Source organism: Lactuca sativa, chromosome 5, assembly GCF_002870075.4.
Source record: "Lactuca sativa cultivar Salinas chromosome 5, Lsat_Salinas_v11, whole genome shotgun sequence".
NCBI lineage: Eukaryota > Viridiplantae > Streptophyta > Magnoliopsida > Asterales > Asteraceae > Lactuca > Lactuca sativa.
In genome coordinates this window covers 332,303,499-332,321,208 of record NC_056627.2, presented here as the reverse complement: position 1 = coordinate 332,321,208, position 17,710 = coordinate 332,303,499, and the positions used below count along the sequence as shown (strand labels likewise).

The 17,710-nt window shown below is 35.5% G+C and overlaps 3 protein-coding genes across 5 annotated transcripts; 2 read left to right on the top strand and 1 right to left on the bottom strand.

The window, feature by feature from the left end:
* Window positions 1-1,692: 1,692 nt before the first annotated feature.
* Window positions 1,693-6,737, top strand: LOC111897875 (serine/threonine-protein kinase Nek6). Of its 2 annotated transcripts, none has more exons than XM_042895464.2 (14): window positions 1,693-2,287; window positions 2,363-2,528; window positions 2,708-2,774; window positions 3,188-3,253; window positions 3,448-3,491; window positions 3,648-3,693; window positions 4,210-4,290; window positions 4,477-4,519; window positions 4,604-4,653; window positions 4,783-4,864; window positions 4,958-5,007; window positions 5,245-5,318; window positions 5,413-5,464; window positions 5,541-6,737. In XM_042895464.2, the coding sequence occupies exons 2-14, from the start codon at window positions 2,401-2,403 to the stop codon at window positions 6,429-6,431; spliced, it is 1,674 nt and encodes a 557-aa protein (XP_042751398.1). In that variant the 5' UTR covers window positions 1,693-2,287; window positions 2,363-2,400; the 3' UTR covers window positions 6,432-6,737. The 2 variants fall into 2 exon arrangements, with proteins under 2 accessions (XP_042751398.1, XP_023749586.1); XM_023893818.3 differs by having other exon boundaries at window positions 1,694-2,287; window positions 2,381-2,528.
* Window positions 6,738-8,147: 1,410 nt separating this feature from the next.
* On the top strand, window positions 8,148-8,576 carry LOC111897878 (uncharacterized). Its single transcript, XM_023893819.1, has one exon. It carries the CDS (start codon window positions 8,148-8,150, stop codon window positions 8,574-8,576), a length of 429 nt encoding a protein of 142 aa, XP_023749587.1.
* Window positions 8,577-12,254: 3,678 nt separating this feature from the next.
* Window positions 12,255-13,397, bottom strand: LOC111897887 (40S ribosomal protein S20-2). Of its 2 annotated transcripts, none has more exons than XM_023893836.3 (4): window positions 13,238-13,397; window positions 13,009-13,130; window positions 12,692-12,805; window positions 12,255-12,586 (listed from the first exon to the last, which is right to left on the bottom strand). In XM_023893836.3, the coding sequence occupies exons 2-4, from the start codon at window positions 13,118-13,120 to the stop codon at window positions 12,444-12,446; spliced, it is 369 nt and encodes a 122-aa protein (XP_023749604.1). In that variant the 5' UTR covers window positions 13,121-13,130; window positions 13,238-13,397; the 3' UTR covers window positions 12,255-12,443. The 2 variants fall into 2 exon arrangements, with proteins under 2 accessions (XP_023749604.1, XP_023749605.1); XM_023893837.3 differs by having other exon boundaries at window positions 13,249-13,387.
* Window positions 13,398-17,710: the final 4,313 nt, after the last annotated feature.

Here is a 17,710-nt window from a genome sequence, read left to right as displayed (position 1 = left end):
CCCCAAGAGGGCGGACAAGACGTGCCGAGGCTCGAAGAGTGGACCAGGCCGACTGAAGGCCCAGTGCGGGCGGACCAGTCATACTGTAGACTCAGAGAGTGGACCAGGTGGATTGAAGGCCCGGTGCGGGGCGAACCAATCACACTGTAGACTTGATGTACATGGCTAGACTCGGAGGGTGGACCAGGTGGACTGAAGGCCGGTGCGGCAGGCCAGTCACACAGTAGACCCGAAGTGCATGACTGTTCTGTGTTCTGTTATGATATGACATGTTGTGTGTATGGTATATGTGGTTTGTATTTTGGGGATAACTCACTAAGCTTTCGGGCTTACAGTTGTGGTTTAATGTTTTCCAGGTTCTTCAGGAGACCGTGGCAAGGCAAAGGCGTGATCGTACCGCTCCTCATGATGATGTTTTATGATGTGGTTCTGGGAAGACTCTGATAAATAATTGTATTGAAAACCTTTTTGTAATAACTTGTGAAACTGGGTTGTTTTTGAAAATTTTAAATTGGTTGAAATTTTTAGAGTGTTACATTAGGACTAGAACATGTAGTATTGTGTATGAATCTTTATGTGCTAGCATGTTTATGTGATTTGATTGTATATGTATAGCGGACGAGGCCCAGTGACAGGCGGAGCCTAGGATAAACAGATTTGTATACCGAGCGGGGCTCGATACCAGGCAGGGCCTGATGCTAGGTGGGGCCTGATGCCTATCGGGGCCCGATGCAGGAGCGGGGGCCCAATTTATGTGATTATGTATATGATATGTGGTAGTTTGGGGAGACTCACTAAGTTTCATGCTTAAAGTTTTTAGTTTTGGTTTTAAGTAACTCTAGTAGCTGAGGGAAGAGCTTGGGATGACTGCATTGCACACATCATTATGATTTAGCCTGTGATGTTTACCCCGATGTTTTGATATAATACTCTGATAATAATGTTTTGATATACATTTGACATATGTTTTGATAACGATATATGATTTTGATGTTTTGAGATATTATGGTTTCTGTTTTGATAAATGATTTTTAGTAGCTATGGTTTATTCAATAATTTAAAAATGAAATTTTTGGTCATGAATTTTTGGAATGTTTCACAATGCATCGGATTTCAACACGGATACATACGAAATACGAAAAATGATGACAACATTTGATCAGTACAATCTAAATTTTGCTGAATGTTTGACATTCAACAGAGAAAAAAAGCTGAAGAAAAATGAGCGCACAAAAAGGCAAGAAATTCACGATATGAAATTCTTGATGGAAAAAACCGATCATTTTTTGGGACTAACCACTGAGCTAGTTTTAAAGAAGAATGACAAAATAATGAAACAATATTTCCCCTAGATTGTTTCATTTTACTTTAAATGTATGTTTTTTTTATGTAGGTTATTTTGTTAATGTTGATTATTTTCTAGTTTTTTTGATGTAATTTTTAGTTTAAGTAATGCAAGTATTTCTATTTTAATTAATTATTATGTCTATTAATCATTTTTAAGAAATTATATTTATTAAAAAAATACATGTATTGGTGTTTGTTGGTGGTGTATTTATATTGTATTGGGATTTGTAGGGTATTTAAATTGTAGGCATTTTTCAGGTGAAGATGTTGACATCATAACCGTAGGCCACTGCTCAAAAGAAATTCCCTTGGTATATGAATGCTCTCCACTACCCCCCTCCCCCGATTCAATCTGTAATTGCAAGCAAAGTCTACATTTTTCATTTACTTTTTAGTTTTATATTTCTGTCTTCTCTCTCTCTCTCTCTCTCTCTCTCTCTCTCTCTCTCGCCTGTTTGGTCACCAACTATCCCTTTCTTTGATCCAAAATATGAAACTAACGAAGAAAAACACACACCCTTTTGTTTAATGTTTAGTCATTATTTTACGAGTGTTATGTCCCTTTACTTGAGTTTCTAATATCCTCATCTCTCTGCGTGTTTATCTGTAGATGGAGACTATATGGTGTTGGAGCTACTTTACTTGTGTCTTATTTTTCCACCTATTTCGAGATATAAACAACTCTAAGCTTCAACTTTAATCGAGTGTTTCTGCCCCACACACATCTTCTTTCTATTTCTTACCCACATTCTTGAAGCTTGATATCATCATTGTTTGAAAATTTCATAGCTTTTTATATGAACTTCTCATTTCTAGGTTTTCTTGAAAGTTTTTAGTCGCATCCTTTAAGTTTCTAAGAAAACCCACAAATTTCAAGACATAAATTCCTTCAGTTTTTGAGTAAATCAGACAAGTTTGTGGTGTTTCCTGCTAATTTAAGGTAAAACCCACTTCGTTTTCCTCATGTTTTAGCTAATTTATCCGCTTATTTGACGTTTTAGTTTTGTAAATTCAGTCTTCTTTTTTGGCACAGTTTTCTAGGCGTCGAAGAACATGTCCCAAATGGAAGCAGAAAATGGCGATGGCAAGTCGAAGATGGATGATTATGAGGTTATTGAACAGATTGGTAGAGGCGCTTTTGGAGCTGCTTTTCTTGTTCTCCATAAGATTGAAAAAAAGAAGTACGTGTTTTCCCCAAATATTTATTCCCACTACAAAAGAAGAATTATCATTTATGTCTTGTTCTTCTGTTATTTCATATTTCTTGCAATTTCTAGGGTTTAGGGTTTCAAATGCAAATTAAATTATATGCCATGAATATGTGCAGTTCTTGATAATCGATATTCCTTTTTGTAAACAGGTATGTCATGAAGAAGATTAGGTTGAATAAGCAAACAGAGAAGTTTAAGAAGACAGCGCATCAAGAGGTATTTCTTTCAGAGTTCTTATTAATTAATTACTACCTTTTTCATAATTAGATTTGCATTTGAATCTTGAATATAAATTTGTGTGAACCCATTAGAAAATCCTTGCCAATTTAGTATCTTACAATTTGAAAGTAACTCATGAGACCAAAATACTTAAAAAAATGGCGCTAATTCTGGGAAGAAGAACACGAGGACACATGAATTTTGTAACAAAATATTAAATGTCAACAATCTGCGATAAGTCATAAATAGTTTTTATAATGGGATGACTTCGACATGGATGTCATTGTGACTAATTTAAAATCATAATTTTCTGAAAGATAGCAAATGAATTGATAGTTTACTAATTTTATTGTTGTCATTCTAATATAAATTCAAGATCCATCATTTTCTTTATATGAATTTTATTGTAGATGGATTTGATATCACGACTTAATCATCCATATGTTGTGGAGTACAAGGATGCTTGGGTGGATAAGGTAATATGGACTTCTTTATTTATTTAAATTCCCGTATATAAGAACAACCATTTTGAAATATACAAGGAGAAAGATTCTACATGAATCTACATGAAGACTTTCCTCCCGATCCGTGTGACTTGAAATGACTATCCTACCCTTTTAGATTTTTTTTTACATATTCTTTCTCTTTTTGGTCATTTTTTGTTTTGTAGGCGGGAATATGCATAGTGACTGCTTATTGTGAAGGAGGAGACATGTAAGTAACTTCATTAGACTTTTAGTTGAAATTAAAGCAAATGAAAAAAGAAATTAAGGGAATCATATGAGCCCAAATCAGTATGAATAATTGGAATTTAAAATTTTAATGATTATAATTGAAAAATTAACTGATACTAACTTTTTGGTTGATTAGAGCCGAGCTTGTACGAAAGGCTAGAGGAGCATATTTCCCGGAAGAGGTAAATAAATAAAAACTTTTAACTTAATTACTTGTTTCTTTTAGGGATAATCTTATAAAAACACAACATACTTTCATCAAAGTCTTAAAAAAACCACTATATTATTTTTTTGTACGTTAAAACCCTTATATTTTTTAAAATGTATCATTTAAGGCATTGAGCTCGGTAAATCCTAGATAGCCAAAAATGTTTTGTACTCGATTCTTAACGTTTCTATTGTTACAATTCATTAGATTAAAAAAAATTTAAAAATTTGAGGGTTTAAATGCACTAAAAAAATAATATAATGGTTTTTTTAATCCTCTCATGAAAATAGAGTAGGTTTTTCTAAGCTCAGAAAACCTTAAATAAGAATTTTAGAAAATATACGGGTTTTAGTGTACTAAAAAATAATATAGTGGTTTTTTTAAGCATTTGGTGAAAATTTGTTGGGTTTTTCTAAGGTTTTCCCTTTCTTTTATTATTTATAATATTTGATTTTATGTAGCTGATTTATTGTTTTATTTTTGTTCATAGAAACTCTGCAAATGGCTAACACAATTATTATTGGCATTGGATTACTTGCATACGAATCGTGTCCTTCATAGGGATTTGAAGGTAAGCTCCTCTTTTTATTCAATTAATATTCTACTTCATCCATGAATTCCAAACTTTTCACAAGTTTGCCTTCATTTATTTTTTCCTTTCATTTCCTCTAGTGTGTTATCATTTCTTCAAATACCTTTAAACATTATTTCTCTACACAACACTAAAATTTACAATTTTTTTTTTGTCTAATTTCAGTGTTCCAACATATTCCTCACAAAGGAGAACGATATCCGTCTTGGTAAAAAATAAATTATATTTTAAAATAAAATTCAAATTCAAATTTTTTTTATTCGGTATTTCTAATGACTTCGGGCATGAACAGGTGACTTTGGACTTGCAAAACTTCTCAATTCAGAAGACCTTGCTTCCTCGGTAATCTACTTATTATAATATACTAATACTTTTCATGAATGGAGATTCTATTTTGACAAAAAGTCATGTACAAATTAATTTTTTATTTTTTAAATTCTAATGTTTCTTTTATGGATATTGAATGTATAGGTTGTGGGCACACCCAACTACATGTGTCCAGAACTCCTTGCAGACATTCCTTATGGCTATAAATCTGATATTTGGTCACTTGGTAACAACACATTTGTCACATTATTTTAATTTTTTTAGGTCCCATTTTGTTATGCATTATACTTTATTGTTTTTTATTCTTATTTGTCTTTAGGTTGTTGCATGTTTGAAATTTGTGCACATCAACAACCATTTCGAGCTCCCGTAAGTTCTATTTTAAGCTATTTATGTTATTACATTATTGAGATTTAGTTTCCCCCTTTTTTCTTTACAACTTTAGTTATTGTAGTTTTAAGATCTAGAAATTTAAAAACGACTCCTGAATTCTGTCCCATGGAAATTGCTACTTTTTTCTTTATCGGAAGTTTCCAAAGTAAAATGACCAATTTGCCCACTATGATATTACAAAAAAGTAACGGTCAAAGTCAAACAATCTTGCAGGATATGTCGGGACTTATCAACAAGATAAACAGATCCACGATTTCTCCTCTCCCCATCGTATATTCTTCAACATTGTAAGTATTTTTTAAGCCCAAAAGAATTTCTAATAATATATCTTAATCGTTAAATATTAAAAACGATATTTTTTTTTTGTTGTTAATGCTCCAGGAAACAGATCATAAAAACCATGTTAAGGAAAAGTCCGGAACATAGACCAACAGTAAGTCGATAAATATTTTTATTAAATATTATTATTATTATTTTATCTAATCATAGTATTCCTCAAAAAACAATAGGCGGCAGAACTGCTAAGACACCCACACTTACAACATTACCTCCTAAAATGTCACAACCCGTCTTCTGTATTTCTACCCGTGAAGCCTCCAAATAGCCCAAAAGACAATAAAACTCCAAAAAAACATTCACCCATGAAACAAAACGACACAAAAGAAAAAGAACGTGATGTACAAGTCCTTAAGCAGAAAGTACAAGTCACAAACGAGAACGCTGAAATCCCGGTTAGAAGTTTACACAACAACCCGATATTCATGGAAGAAACAAATCTCGAGACCAAAAGAGTGGACCCCACGAGTTATTTTAGTGGGGACACAAGTTGCGAGACAACAACGGTTTGCAACGGGGATGGGCCGGAAAAAGTGAGCATGAAATCGAGTTCTCTGGATCTTCTTTCGAATGGAGAGCAAGAGGAAACAAGTCCTCAAATTCTCGAAAAACGTGACGAGGGTATTTTGGGAAATGAGAAAAAAGATAATCTTGTGGAGGAGACTACTACATCGAACACAGGTGAATTGGGCGATGAAGAGAATGTATCGAATCGGGTGATTATTTGTGAGGTGGATACGGAGGAGCAACTGCAACCGCAACTACAACCGAGAGCCGTTGAGTCTGAACCGGTTAAGCCGGTTGTGGACCAGGAGGCTGAGAAGGGTGCACCGGTGGCTGAACCAGAACCATCGTCTGAATGGCTGAACCCGACTCAACAAAGAGCTGATGCGTTAGAGTCTTTGCTTGAGTTATGTGCAAGGTTGCTAAAACAAGAGAAACTTGAAGAGCTTGCTGCTGTTTTGAAACCGTTTGGGGAAGAAACGGTTTCTTCAAGGGAAACAGCGATTTGGTTGACTAAAAGTCTCATGGGTGCACAGAAATTTGCGGGTGGTGGATCTTGAAATCTTGGATTCGTGTTGAGATTATTGACTTTTTTTTTTTGGATAGTTTGATAGAGTTAAGTGTGTATCTATGAGTATGAATGGTTTTGGGAGTTTAAAAGAGGATTTGAGTAACTTTGTCCTTTGAAATGTGTGGGGGGTGGTATTTCTTGGTGTAAATACGTTGACTATCTCCCACACTTTAAGCATGCAAAGGGCTAAAAAATTTAACTTTTTTTGTTTGTGTGTTTGGTTGTTGGTGTGGGATCTTTCTTATATGGGTGTTGTAAGGTTGTTTATGAAAGCCAAGTTTCATCTTTTTGCTTACGAATATTATGTTTATATGGTACTTTTACATGATCTTGGAATTTTTGTTGGTGATTTTTGGCAGATATTGTGATTCTACGTAATTATGTGGTATTGGTAGAAAATAAGGTTTGCTTTTGAAGTTGGTTTTGAGTATTTTACACATTTATGGAGTTGAGGCACAATTCCACTAAACCTAAAATTTTCGTCCATTAGTTTTATTTATTTAATAAGTCAGAACTTTTAAACTTATAATAAGTACTCATTATGTTCTGACAATTATTTCAATTTTGAAGAATAAAATCCATATCTAGATTGTAAACTTGTTTCTTTTTGGAATGTTCTCTGCAGAATATGAATATTTATGACTTTCGTATTTTCAGATTTTGTAATGTTTGTATGTTTGTTTGAGTTTAATGGTATAAAAAAGATAAAAGGTTCTCAGGATCTAGAGTTTACTTGGGATATTTTTTTTAGTCTGTAAAATCGTGATCGTATAGTTAAATTAGGATCGAGAGATTCAACCTTCATAACTAAATTTATTTTGTATAAATTGCAATATATATATATATATATATATATATATATATATATATATATATATATATATATATATATATATATATATATATATATATATATACTAACTATAAGTCAAATTCACCAGGAAAAAAACATGAACTTCAAATTTTAAAGAATCAATAGATCCAAGTTTGTAATATTACGGAATAAAAATATGGATTAACTAAAGGATAATCACAACAACGACCACAGTAGCCACATTTTCTAACATGCAGTGTTTGCTTTATATTTCATTTTAGACTATAAGTTCACAGTATTTGATATTCATTGGTATTAGTCTGTTATGATATTATGAGAATGACCCTTAGTGACATAAGATGAGAGATTACCTGCATTGTTGGTCATGTGAGAGGTGGCGCCACTGTCTAAATACCAATTCTGATCCGATGGGTGAAGGCTCATGGTATGAAAAGCTTGATTCAGATCAGTGGGAGTATAGGTAGTTTCTGATGTGGCATAAGCTTGTTGTTGGGGTACAGGTGGTCTGGATCCGAGCAATCCGGGTGCATTAGACGGTGCAGATATATGGGATCTTTGAGTAGTAGGGTAAGGGCAAGGAGGAGTGTGCGGAGGTGGCCACTGGAATTGCCCATAAGGAGCAGCCCAAGGTTGTGGTGAGGAAGAGAATGAGTGTTGTCCATACCATGGTGAATGTGGTTGTTGCAAGCCACGACCATTGTCAAATTGACCACCGCCCCGTCTACCTCTCCCGCGACCTCTATTTCCTCGACCACGATTTCCTCGACATCTTTTATGGTATCAGAGCGACAACTCTGACCTACCCTGTCGCTGTCGTCATCTTTCCCTCCCCTCTCTTCTTAACCAACGATTCTCTCCCTCTCTTCTCCTATGGCAGAAAAACTTCATCCAGCTCTGATGATCACTAACATCAGAAACTTCATACCTCTTACCCTGGAGATGGAGAGCGGCCAGTATACTTACTGGGTAGAATTGTTTAAAATACACTGTCGTGCTTTCCAAGTTCTTGATCACCTTCAACCCGCGACCAACTCTCCTACTCCTGCTGCAGCCGACGGGAAAGATACTCCCAAACCCATTGATAAAGATCTGTGGCAGCGTCTTGATGCCATAGTTCTACAGTGGATTTATAACACTATTTCAAACGATCTCCTTCACACCATTCTCAAACCAAATTCCTCCGCTGCGCACGCATGGAAAGCTCTTGAAAGCATTTTTCAAGACAATCAAAATGAACGTGCTCTCTACCTTGAACACAAATTGGTTACAACAAAGCTACCTTCACAAATACAAAGATAATGTTGGCTACCCTATAATTATTTTAATATCATAACAGACTAATAATTGGGTTAGAAGACGGAGTATCAAAGTTGAAATGTTTTTAGCTTTTCTACATAATGTTAAATTTGTAAAATTCTTTAAACCGGCATAACTCATATGTTTGAAATCAAAATGACATGATATATTTACAAGTACTTTATGGTTTGTACTTCATTTTAAGTTAGTTTTTGTCCATAATAGAGTAATTGAAAAAACTATTTACTATTTTAGTATGTCTTCGAAAATATTTACCATATTAGTATTAAGAAATTGATTTTTCCACCTTGACTTTTGTTTAGTCCACTGAAAATTCATGAGTTGTCAATATTGCCCCTAATTTAAAATTTTAGATATTAAAAAGAAAATATCTATAGCTAAAATCTTGTAAATTTCTGTTTTTTCCTCATAAATTAGTTCCCATGAAATTATGTACGCAAATTTATTTTTTCAATCTTTTTCATTAGTTACATCATTGTTATTTTATGTTTATTTTTTTTTATGAACGAAACGATCAATATTTATTTATTACTTAATTTTTTTTTTTTTTTTTTGCTTTTTGTATATTTAAGAGGTGTTAGCAAATAAAACTATTAAAAAATTAGTCACTTAGTAAAAGATTACAACTTCAAACTAACATATATAAAATCACAAATATAATATTGACCAACAAAAAATATTTTAAACTAATGCGTATCAAAAAAATTCTTCAATCGGGTATCTTCGAGTATTTTCAAACAATAAGATTGTGTTTGTTTTCGATGATGTAAATGTATTTGGTCTTTTTAAGTGTCGGTGAAATAAAATATGGTACAAAAGTTTTTTTTGTTTTTGTTTTTGTTTTTTTCCATTTCTAGTCTTCATAGACAAATGTTTGTTTTTTAAAGTCGACAAAACTGCAAATTTGGTCCTTGTGGTTTGCGAAAACCTTTGGATGGGGTCCAAAAAGTTTCCAGCTTGCACCGAAGGTCTAAAATCAAGGTTTTCCATTGTTTTTAGTCCAAAAAAACTTGAAAATTCAATTTTACCCTTTTTCATTTCTTTTTTCTATTTTCTTTATTTATTTTGGTATTTAAATAATTAAAAATAGAAAATAAAATAAACCCCTCCCTCCTCCTCCTCCTCCTCTCTCTCTCTCACATAGACACACACATAAATAAAAATACAAATCGTCTTCATAGACATACACACACAGCAGGGACCATCTTACAGCAGCCTTTGTTGCTTCATTTTTCTCCTTTCTCCTAATTTGTACTGTTAAGCTTCTGCCAGCCTTACCTTCTCCGCCAGGAGAACACCTCCGACCATTGAAGCGTCTCCGACAGTAGCACCTCCAACAAAATTAGACCTACCTGCGATCTCATTGTTGTTTCCCCCTCAATTGTTTCTGACATATTTCATGTAGTCCACATCAAAATCTTCAAGCCACCCGGTGATGGCTATGCAAGTTGTGCTGATATCGATCTCCATACCAAATGGATCTGAAGATGATAAGTCGATTATGTATGTAGAAATTGGGTCCGTGAAAGTGGTGCTAATATAGGTCTCCATATCAAACCATAAACCATCTCTTACCCGGTTAATCACTTCTAAAATCCTTAAGGGTTTTTGTCAACAAACAGGGTATTAATGGTCGGAGAACAAAAGCCCCTTGCTACAATCGAGATCCCGGAGGTGATATGCGTTCAATCCCAAGGCCTCTGAGAATAATTGGAAAAGCATACCTCATATTTCATCACTTTATTTGATTACTGGATTTGAATTTCTCTTAAACCTCCAACAATTGCATCACTTGATTTTGTGCAATGTTTATGGTGATTGGCAGAAGATGAGAGGGATTTGGCGGATTCCAGCATCAACGAGGCCCTTCACACCAATTTTTGTTTGGTCGAAAACTTTGAGCTTCTATGGTCGATCTAGCTTGAGACTATTGAAGTAATGGTGGCAGCCATTTTTATCAAGACGATATGTATATATATTTGTGTGTGTGTATCTATGTGTGTGTGTGAGAGAGAGAGAGAGAGAGAGAGGGGAGGAAGAGGCTGTGGGGTTTATTTTATTTTCTATTTTTAATTATTTAAATACCAAAATAAATAAAGAAAATAGAAAAAAGAAATGTAAAAGGGTAAAATTGACTTTTCAAGTTTTTTTGGACCAAAAACAATGGAAAACCTTGATTTTGGACCTTCGGTGCAAGCTGGAAACTTTTTGGACCCCATCCAAAGGTTTTCGCAAACCACAAGGACCAAATTTGCAGTTTTGTCTTTAAAGTCTATAAAAAAACTCGACGATGTTGGTAGAGGCGGCGGAAATGGTGGTGGATGTGGCACAAGTAGTGGTGGTGGTGGCGGAGGTAGGGGTGGTGTGGGAGAAGGTGCAGGTGGAGGTGGTGACAAAGATGGAAGCTGTGACGGCAACGACAGTGGGGGTGATGGTGGCAACCGTGGTGGTGATAGCGGTGATGACGTTATTCGTAGGGAAACAAACAATATCACAAAGAGTTATAACTTAAAAAAAAATTAAAAATCAAGAGCTATTTTTTGTTTTATTTGAAAAAGATGTCAAAAAACTCTTTTATGTCTGATGTCTTTTGAAAAATAAATATTTTTTTTTCTCAAATGTCTTTCCGCCAGTAGACATAAGAGGTTAAAAAATTTTATCAAAAATTAAACAACACCTGAGTAATCTTTTATATGTCATTATGTTTAATTTATGATGGCTAAAATTTGATGATCAAAGGTCTGTGTAAAAAAAATAGATATTTATAATAAAAAAAAACAGAAAAAAAAAGATAAAAACTGCTATTTTGAAAAAAAAACAATAAAAAAAACTGAAATAAAAACTATTGTTTAAAAATAATAAGAAAAAAATAAAAAGTTGAAATAAAGGGGAAAGGAAGAAATAATCGCATATTTAAACTAAAAAAACAATAAGAAAAATTGAAAAGTAAACAAATATTAAAAGAAATAGGTAAATATTTTTGAAATTACACTAAAATGGACCTCATTTTAAGTTAGAAAGTTCACTTTACTTAGTTACATATTCATTAAGTTATATTCCTCCGAAAACAGGTATAAAGCTGAAATGTTTTCAGCTTTATACAATTACTTGAAGATGGGAGTACCATCATCTCATTTCAAGTAGATTGTGTTTTCTTTATAATAAACTCGTTAAAAACATTTAATACAACTCAAATAATTCACCTAAACTTGTGAATATTCACATAACTCATAAACCACTGGATAACAAATGGTTCGTCGGCTTGCAGCCTCCTCATCGCATGTTGTCTGAATTGTTCCAATTCAGTCCAAATCCTCATCCCTACTTATTTTGTAGTGGGTTAATTCAAAATTTCAATAAATTGCAAAATTAGTATTACTTAGCAAAAAGTGACAAAAATACTAAAGCGTGATTCTTATTTTAATTTTTGCAAAAGTCATAATTTGTTAACATATGAATAATTTGCCAATATAATTTCAAAGTATGGATTTTTTTTTCAAGGTTATTTTGGTTAGCGGAAATTATAATTATGCTAAAATGTCAAGAAAAGTGATCAATTTGTTACATGAGATCACCCATTTTGTGTTTCCTTCTACATATTCAAAATGGTTTTAGGAATCAAATTTAAAATCTCAAATGATACTACACACCAATCGAAAATACTAAACTAGGCATGGACTTTGAAATGCACTAAGTTGATGAAAATACAATAGTTTAAAAATAAACACGACTCTCAATTTCTTCACTTGAAAAACTTGCAAAAATACAAAAAGTATTTAACCTATATGAAATCTTACCCAAAATAGAACATAGTAAATGTATGGGGCAAGTCAAACAACAGTTGGAAATCTAAGAATCGGCAATGGTGACCTCAACCTCAACACCAGGTTCAATGGTGATGGAGGTGATTTGCTTCACAACATCAGGTGAGCTGAAAAGATCAATCACACGCTTGTGAACTCGAAGCTCAAATCTGTCCCATGTGTTTGTTCCTACATTATTACAAACATCAAATGCAAAAATCAAAATGTTGTTCTTTCATTAGAAATAAAGATGAATTTGTAGTAAAACACAAGCAAAATGAAAAGTCGAATTACCTTCACCACAAGGAGACTTCCTGGTTGTGATATTAAGAACCTTGGTGGGCATTCTAACTGGTCCCTTAACTCTCAACTTCTTGTCCTTTGCACCACGAACCAAATCAGCACACACTGTCAGAAATCCCCAATCCAAAAAAGTTAGTCAAGACTCTTCTAAACAATCACTAATATAGACATCAAATGATTATTAGATCATGGTACTTTAGTCATTTTGTTAGTAACAACCAATGAAGAACACAAATTCCCCTACACACCATAACTACTTACACAAGAATGAACAGATAAGTTAAAGGATCTGCTGAAATAACACGGACCTTTTTCAAGATTCTTAACATTCTTGGAGGAAAGAGTAATCCTAATCTTGTGAATCTGTTCTTGAGGCTCTTCTAGCCCTGGCTTTGTGGGTTTCATCGCTGCATACGCCATCTTCTAGCTTCTGTTAAGGACAATTTCAGTTAATGTTGTCATCACATACACGAAGAGCTGATAATACATAAACAATTTGTATGATCACACATATACGAGGAGCTGATAGAAACTTACGGAAAATAAACCTGTAGAGATTGCGAGATTATTCCGGTACTAAGTACGGCTACGGCGACGGCGACTCTACCTTCTTTACCTATTGCATTTGCAGTGGCGATGTTCGGTAGACAGCAGCAGATGATATTAAAACCCTAGGCCGATTTATAATTATAAGTTTATAACCCCGAAATGTTTCGAATAGAGACTTCTGGCCCAACTAAACAGTTTATGTGAAAAGGCCTCATTTAGGTTAACGCGATGAAATTTTACAATTGGACCTCCGATTCCGAACTAATCTAAAATTGGTAGGTTTGTTGTTGTTAAAATTTCTTTGATCACATAAACAACATGAATATTGAAAATATAAAAACGTCATCATATTTTTTTGGTTTTTTTGTGACGTTTTTAAATGACCACTATTTATACAACATACCTATTTCGATTTTAAGGCTGTAAGAGTAGAGTTGTTTGTAACATCCTTGTTCTAGGTATTAATTTTCAAGTTTTAATTATTTGCTTTGTTAGTCTAGCCACGATGTGACATTGGAGTGCCATGGTATGGCACTCGATTAATGAAAAATGTGTGTCCGCGATTGACCACAACATGACAGCGGTTTTGGGCCTAAAATCCTAATCTCGGGGTTGGTGTCCTATTTAATGACACTAGCTCCTAGGGTTGCCTTATTTGGCAACATCCACCATTTGAAAACGAACCCCCATCCAAACCCTAGCCTTCATTTGTGTTTTGAGAACTTGAACTCCATTTTTGTGAAGGTCAAAAGGAAAAAGGAGCTCTTGGTGTTACTTATGGGTATGGTTACAGCTTAGATCCATCATCTCCATCTCATTTTGACTCATTGGAGGTATAAAGTCTCTACCTTGCTCATTATTTCTCTATATCTAGTTTTAGGTCATTTTATAAGCATTTGGTCCCAAATCTTCTTGTTCATGGAGTTTGAGTGAAATCCAGAACCCTTGAGTGCATTTGTTAACTTCTGGACCTTGGGTTTGGTTGGAAAGTTGGTTTGCATGGCTTAATGAGCGAGTCCATGCCTTGGTGTTGTCATTTAGGACTTAGAATTTGAGATCTTGTCTTAATAGGATGCCTTAATGGATAAATTTGGAAACTTAATCCATCAAGACCTTGAGGGGAACCAAATCTAAGCATTAGAGTTGTTGGGATTGAGTATAACAGCTTAATCCATTAAGTTGTTGGTACCCAGTGCCCACGACATGGCAACCAGTTCCCACAACGTGGCGACTGGTGTTTCCACGACCATCTCGTTTGGGCGTTTCCACAGCGTGACCAATGGTAGCCACAACGTGGGAATCAATTGGTTGTCGACTGTTTTATCCTGGAGTGCCCATGACGTGTGTAACGACCCAAAAGCAGTGATCAAAATTTTTGTTTAAAAACCATTAGTTCCATACATCAAATGTCTCAAATTCAATCACCACACAATGTCAAAACATTATAGTACAAATAGCCAAAAGTCTGGAATCATGAAGGGGTTGTTGTGCAATCACGTCAGGCTCTTCCCTTTCGTACCGGAAGTACCTAAAACCATAAACATAAAATGTAAGCACAATGCTTAGCGAGTTCCCAAAAATATCACATATCAAACATACAACTAGGCTTAGCCTTGGGATATACTCAAACACAAAATACAATCATGGACCTAGCCTTGGGGCCCAACTCATGGGTTTTTTTCAACCCATCACATACTCATATGCCCATACCTAGGGTTTTATTTCAACCCAACCATACAAACATGTAAGGGTCACAAAGACAACTAACATCCTAAATACACAACTTAGTGGGTCGATATTGGTGGCTTCGACCCACGAGTACAGTGAGAAGACTCACCTCTCAGAAAATGCTCAGCTGTTATAGCTCTCACTGACATAATATTGCTTCTACGCACCACCTATTCAATCATACCAGATAAATCCTTACATTTTCTTTCAACTATGGGGGTTTGACCAAAAGTCAAATCAGGTCAAAATTCAAAGGTCAAAGTTGACTCACCACGTCATGGCCATCCTTGGCTACTTCATGTCTCTCAAACGACAAAACCGACACGTTTTCCCCAACCGCCATGTCGTGGCGACCTAAACCACATCGTGGGCATTGAGTTTTAAGCAGCTTAATGAATTAAGCTACTTTCTTCGATCCTAAAGGGTTCCACATTCCAGATCTGGTATGAAACAAAGTCTAGAAGAATAAAGTTTCCAACTTTACCCGTTAAGACCACCCAAAATGTCAAAATCTCAAACCCTATATTCAAATGAGCTAAATAAGACATGACTTTCTCCATTAAGCACCTAATTCAAAAATTTTATAACTCATTTACTTCATAACAAATTATAATACCAAATCCAACATAAAAGTTGGTGCTTTATAGACATGCATGTCTAATGCATGTCTTGAAGCCATAATGAGACAAAAATGAGGGTTTTTCCATGGAAATATCATGCATGTATCAAAAACCCACAAGAATCCAAATCCAACCCAACAATTATGCCAAAAGTCCCAACGATTCATAAAGTTGCAAGCTTTATGAGATCCTAACACTCTAACTCACATGAACATGAAGATATAAGGACAAAACATAAGATCTATCAACCTAGCATGATAAAAATTGATTCTTGGACATTTAAAAAGGTTTAAGAGATTTCCAACACAAAGGATGAAGACTAGCTTGCTGAATTCTAACTCACTTCTTCTTCTTTATTTCATCTAAGGCTTCAAGGAACACCAAAAGGCTCAAAATAAGAGGGGGAAGGATTTAGAGTTTCTCAAATCTCAAATAGGTTGATGGAGGTTGAGGGTGAGTAAACCCTATCCTCTTAATTCCTTTAAATATGGAGCAAAACCCGGAAAATAGGGTTTCTCACTTGCCAGCTGCAACGTCGTGGCCTATACTGCCACGCCGTGGCAGCTTAAATGAAATATGCGGCCTGAACTTGACTCCCTACTTCATGACACCTCCCCACCACGTCTTGGCAAATCTTAAAATGCCCAAATTTGCAAAATATAAAATACATTGGGATTTGGGTGTTACAACTCTCTCCTACTTAAATCAGAATTCTTCCTCGAAGTCCGCATCTGCGAATAACTTGGGGTAATGCTCTCTCATCTCGTCCTCCAGCTCCCACGTCCACTCAAAACCCTTCAGGTGTTGCCACTGTACCTTCACCAAATTCACCATTTTATTGCATAAAGTATTTGTCTTCCTGTCGAGAATCGGAATCGGTCTCTCCACATAATTCAGGCGCTTATTTACCTGAATGTCATCCAATGAAATCACCGCAGAATCATCAGCTAAAAACAATCCCGCAACTGAGAGACATAGAAAGTGTTGTGGATTTGACTGAGCTCATCAGGAAAATCTAACCGGTATGCAACCTTGCCCACCCGTGCGATAATCCTGAAGGGACCAATAAACAAGGGGCCCAACTTGCTATGCTTCCGAAACTGTATGATACCTTTCCATGGTGACACCTTCAGAAGCACAAAGTACTCCACCTAAAACTCATGGTACGAACGACGACAGTCTGTATAACTCTTTTGTCGGCTTTTTGCGACTCACAACCTGTCACGCACTTGTTATATCAACTCGACGGTCTTGAACACTACTCCAATACTCCCCATGACCTGATGCCCGAACTCGCCCCAACAAACCGAGGTACTACACCTCCTTCGATACAACATCTTGAAAGGTGGGTGATCAATACTGGCATGATAAGTGTTGTTGTAGGAAAACTCAACATGTGGAAGGTAAGTATCCTAACTCCCGCCAAAATCCAACACGCACGCTCGAAGCATATCTTCGAGCGTCTAAATCGTCCGCTCACTCTGTCCATCGGTTTGGGGTGGTATGCCGTATTGAAATGCAGTTAAGTACCTAACTCCTCATGAAAATTCCGCCAAAACCTGGATGTGAAACGAACATATCGGTCTGAAACCATCGAAACTGGCACCCCGTGCCAAACCACCACCTCACGAATGTAAATGTTGGCCAACTTCTCACCGGATATACACACGGCAATCGGTATAAAGTGAGCACTCTTGGTTAATCTATCAACAATGGCCCAGATAGAATCAACTCCACGCGTTGTCCTTGGCAACTTTATGATAAAATCCATGGTGATATCTTCCCATTTCCACATGGGAATAGGTAACGGTCATCTTGTCGTGGGGTCTCTGATGTTCGGCCTTGACTTTTCGGAAAGTCAGAAACCGCTCTACAAACCATGTTATCTCTTTTTTCATACAGGGCCACTAATATCTCAACTTCTAATCTCTATACATCTTCGTTGCCCCCGGGTGGATCAAAAACTTCGACTTATGAGCCTCTTTTAGCACTGTCTGTGTCACCCCACCAGTAGTCGGAACCCAAACTCTACCACACTTAATCAACAAGCCCTAACCATCTATGAAGAATAAAGGAATTTGCCCCTAATCTGTACTGCCTTCTACTTTTCCTT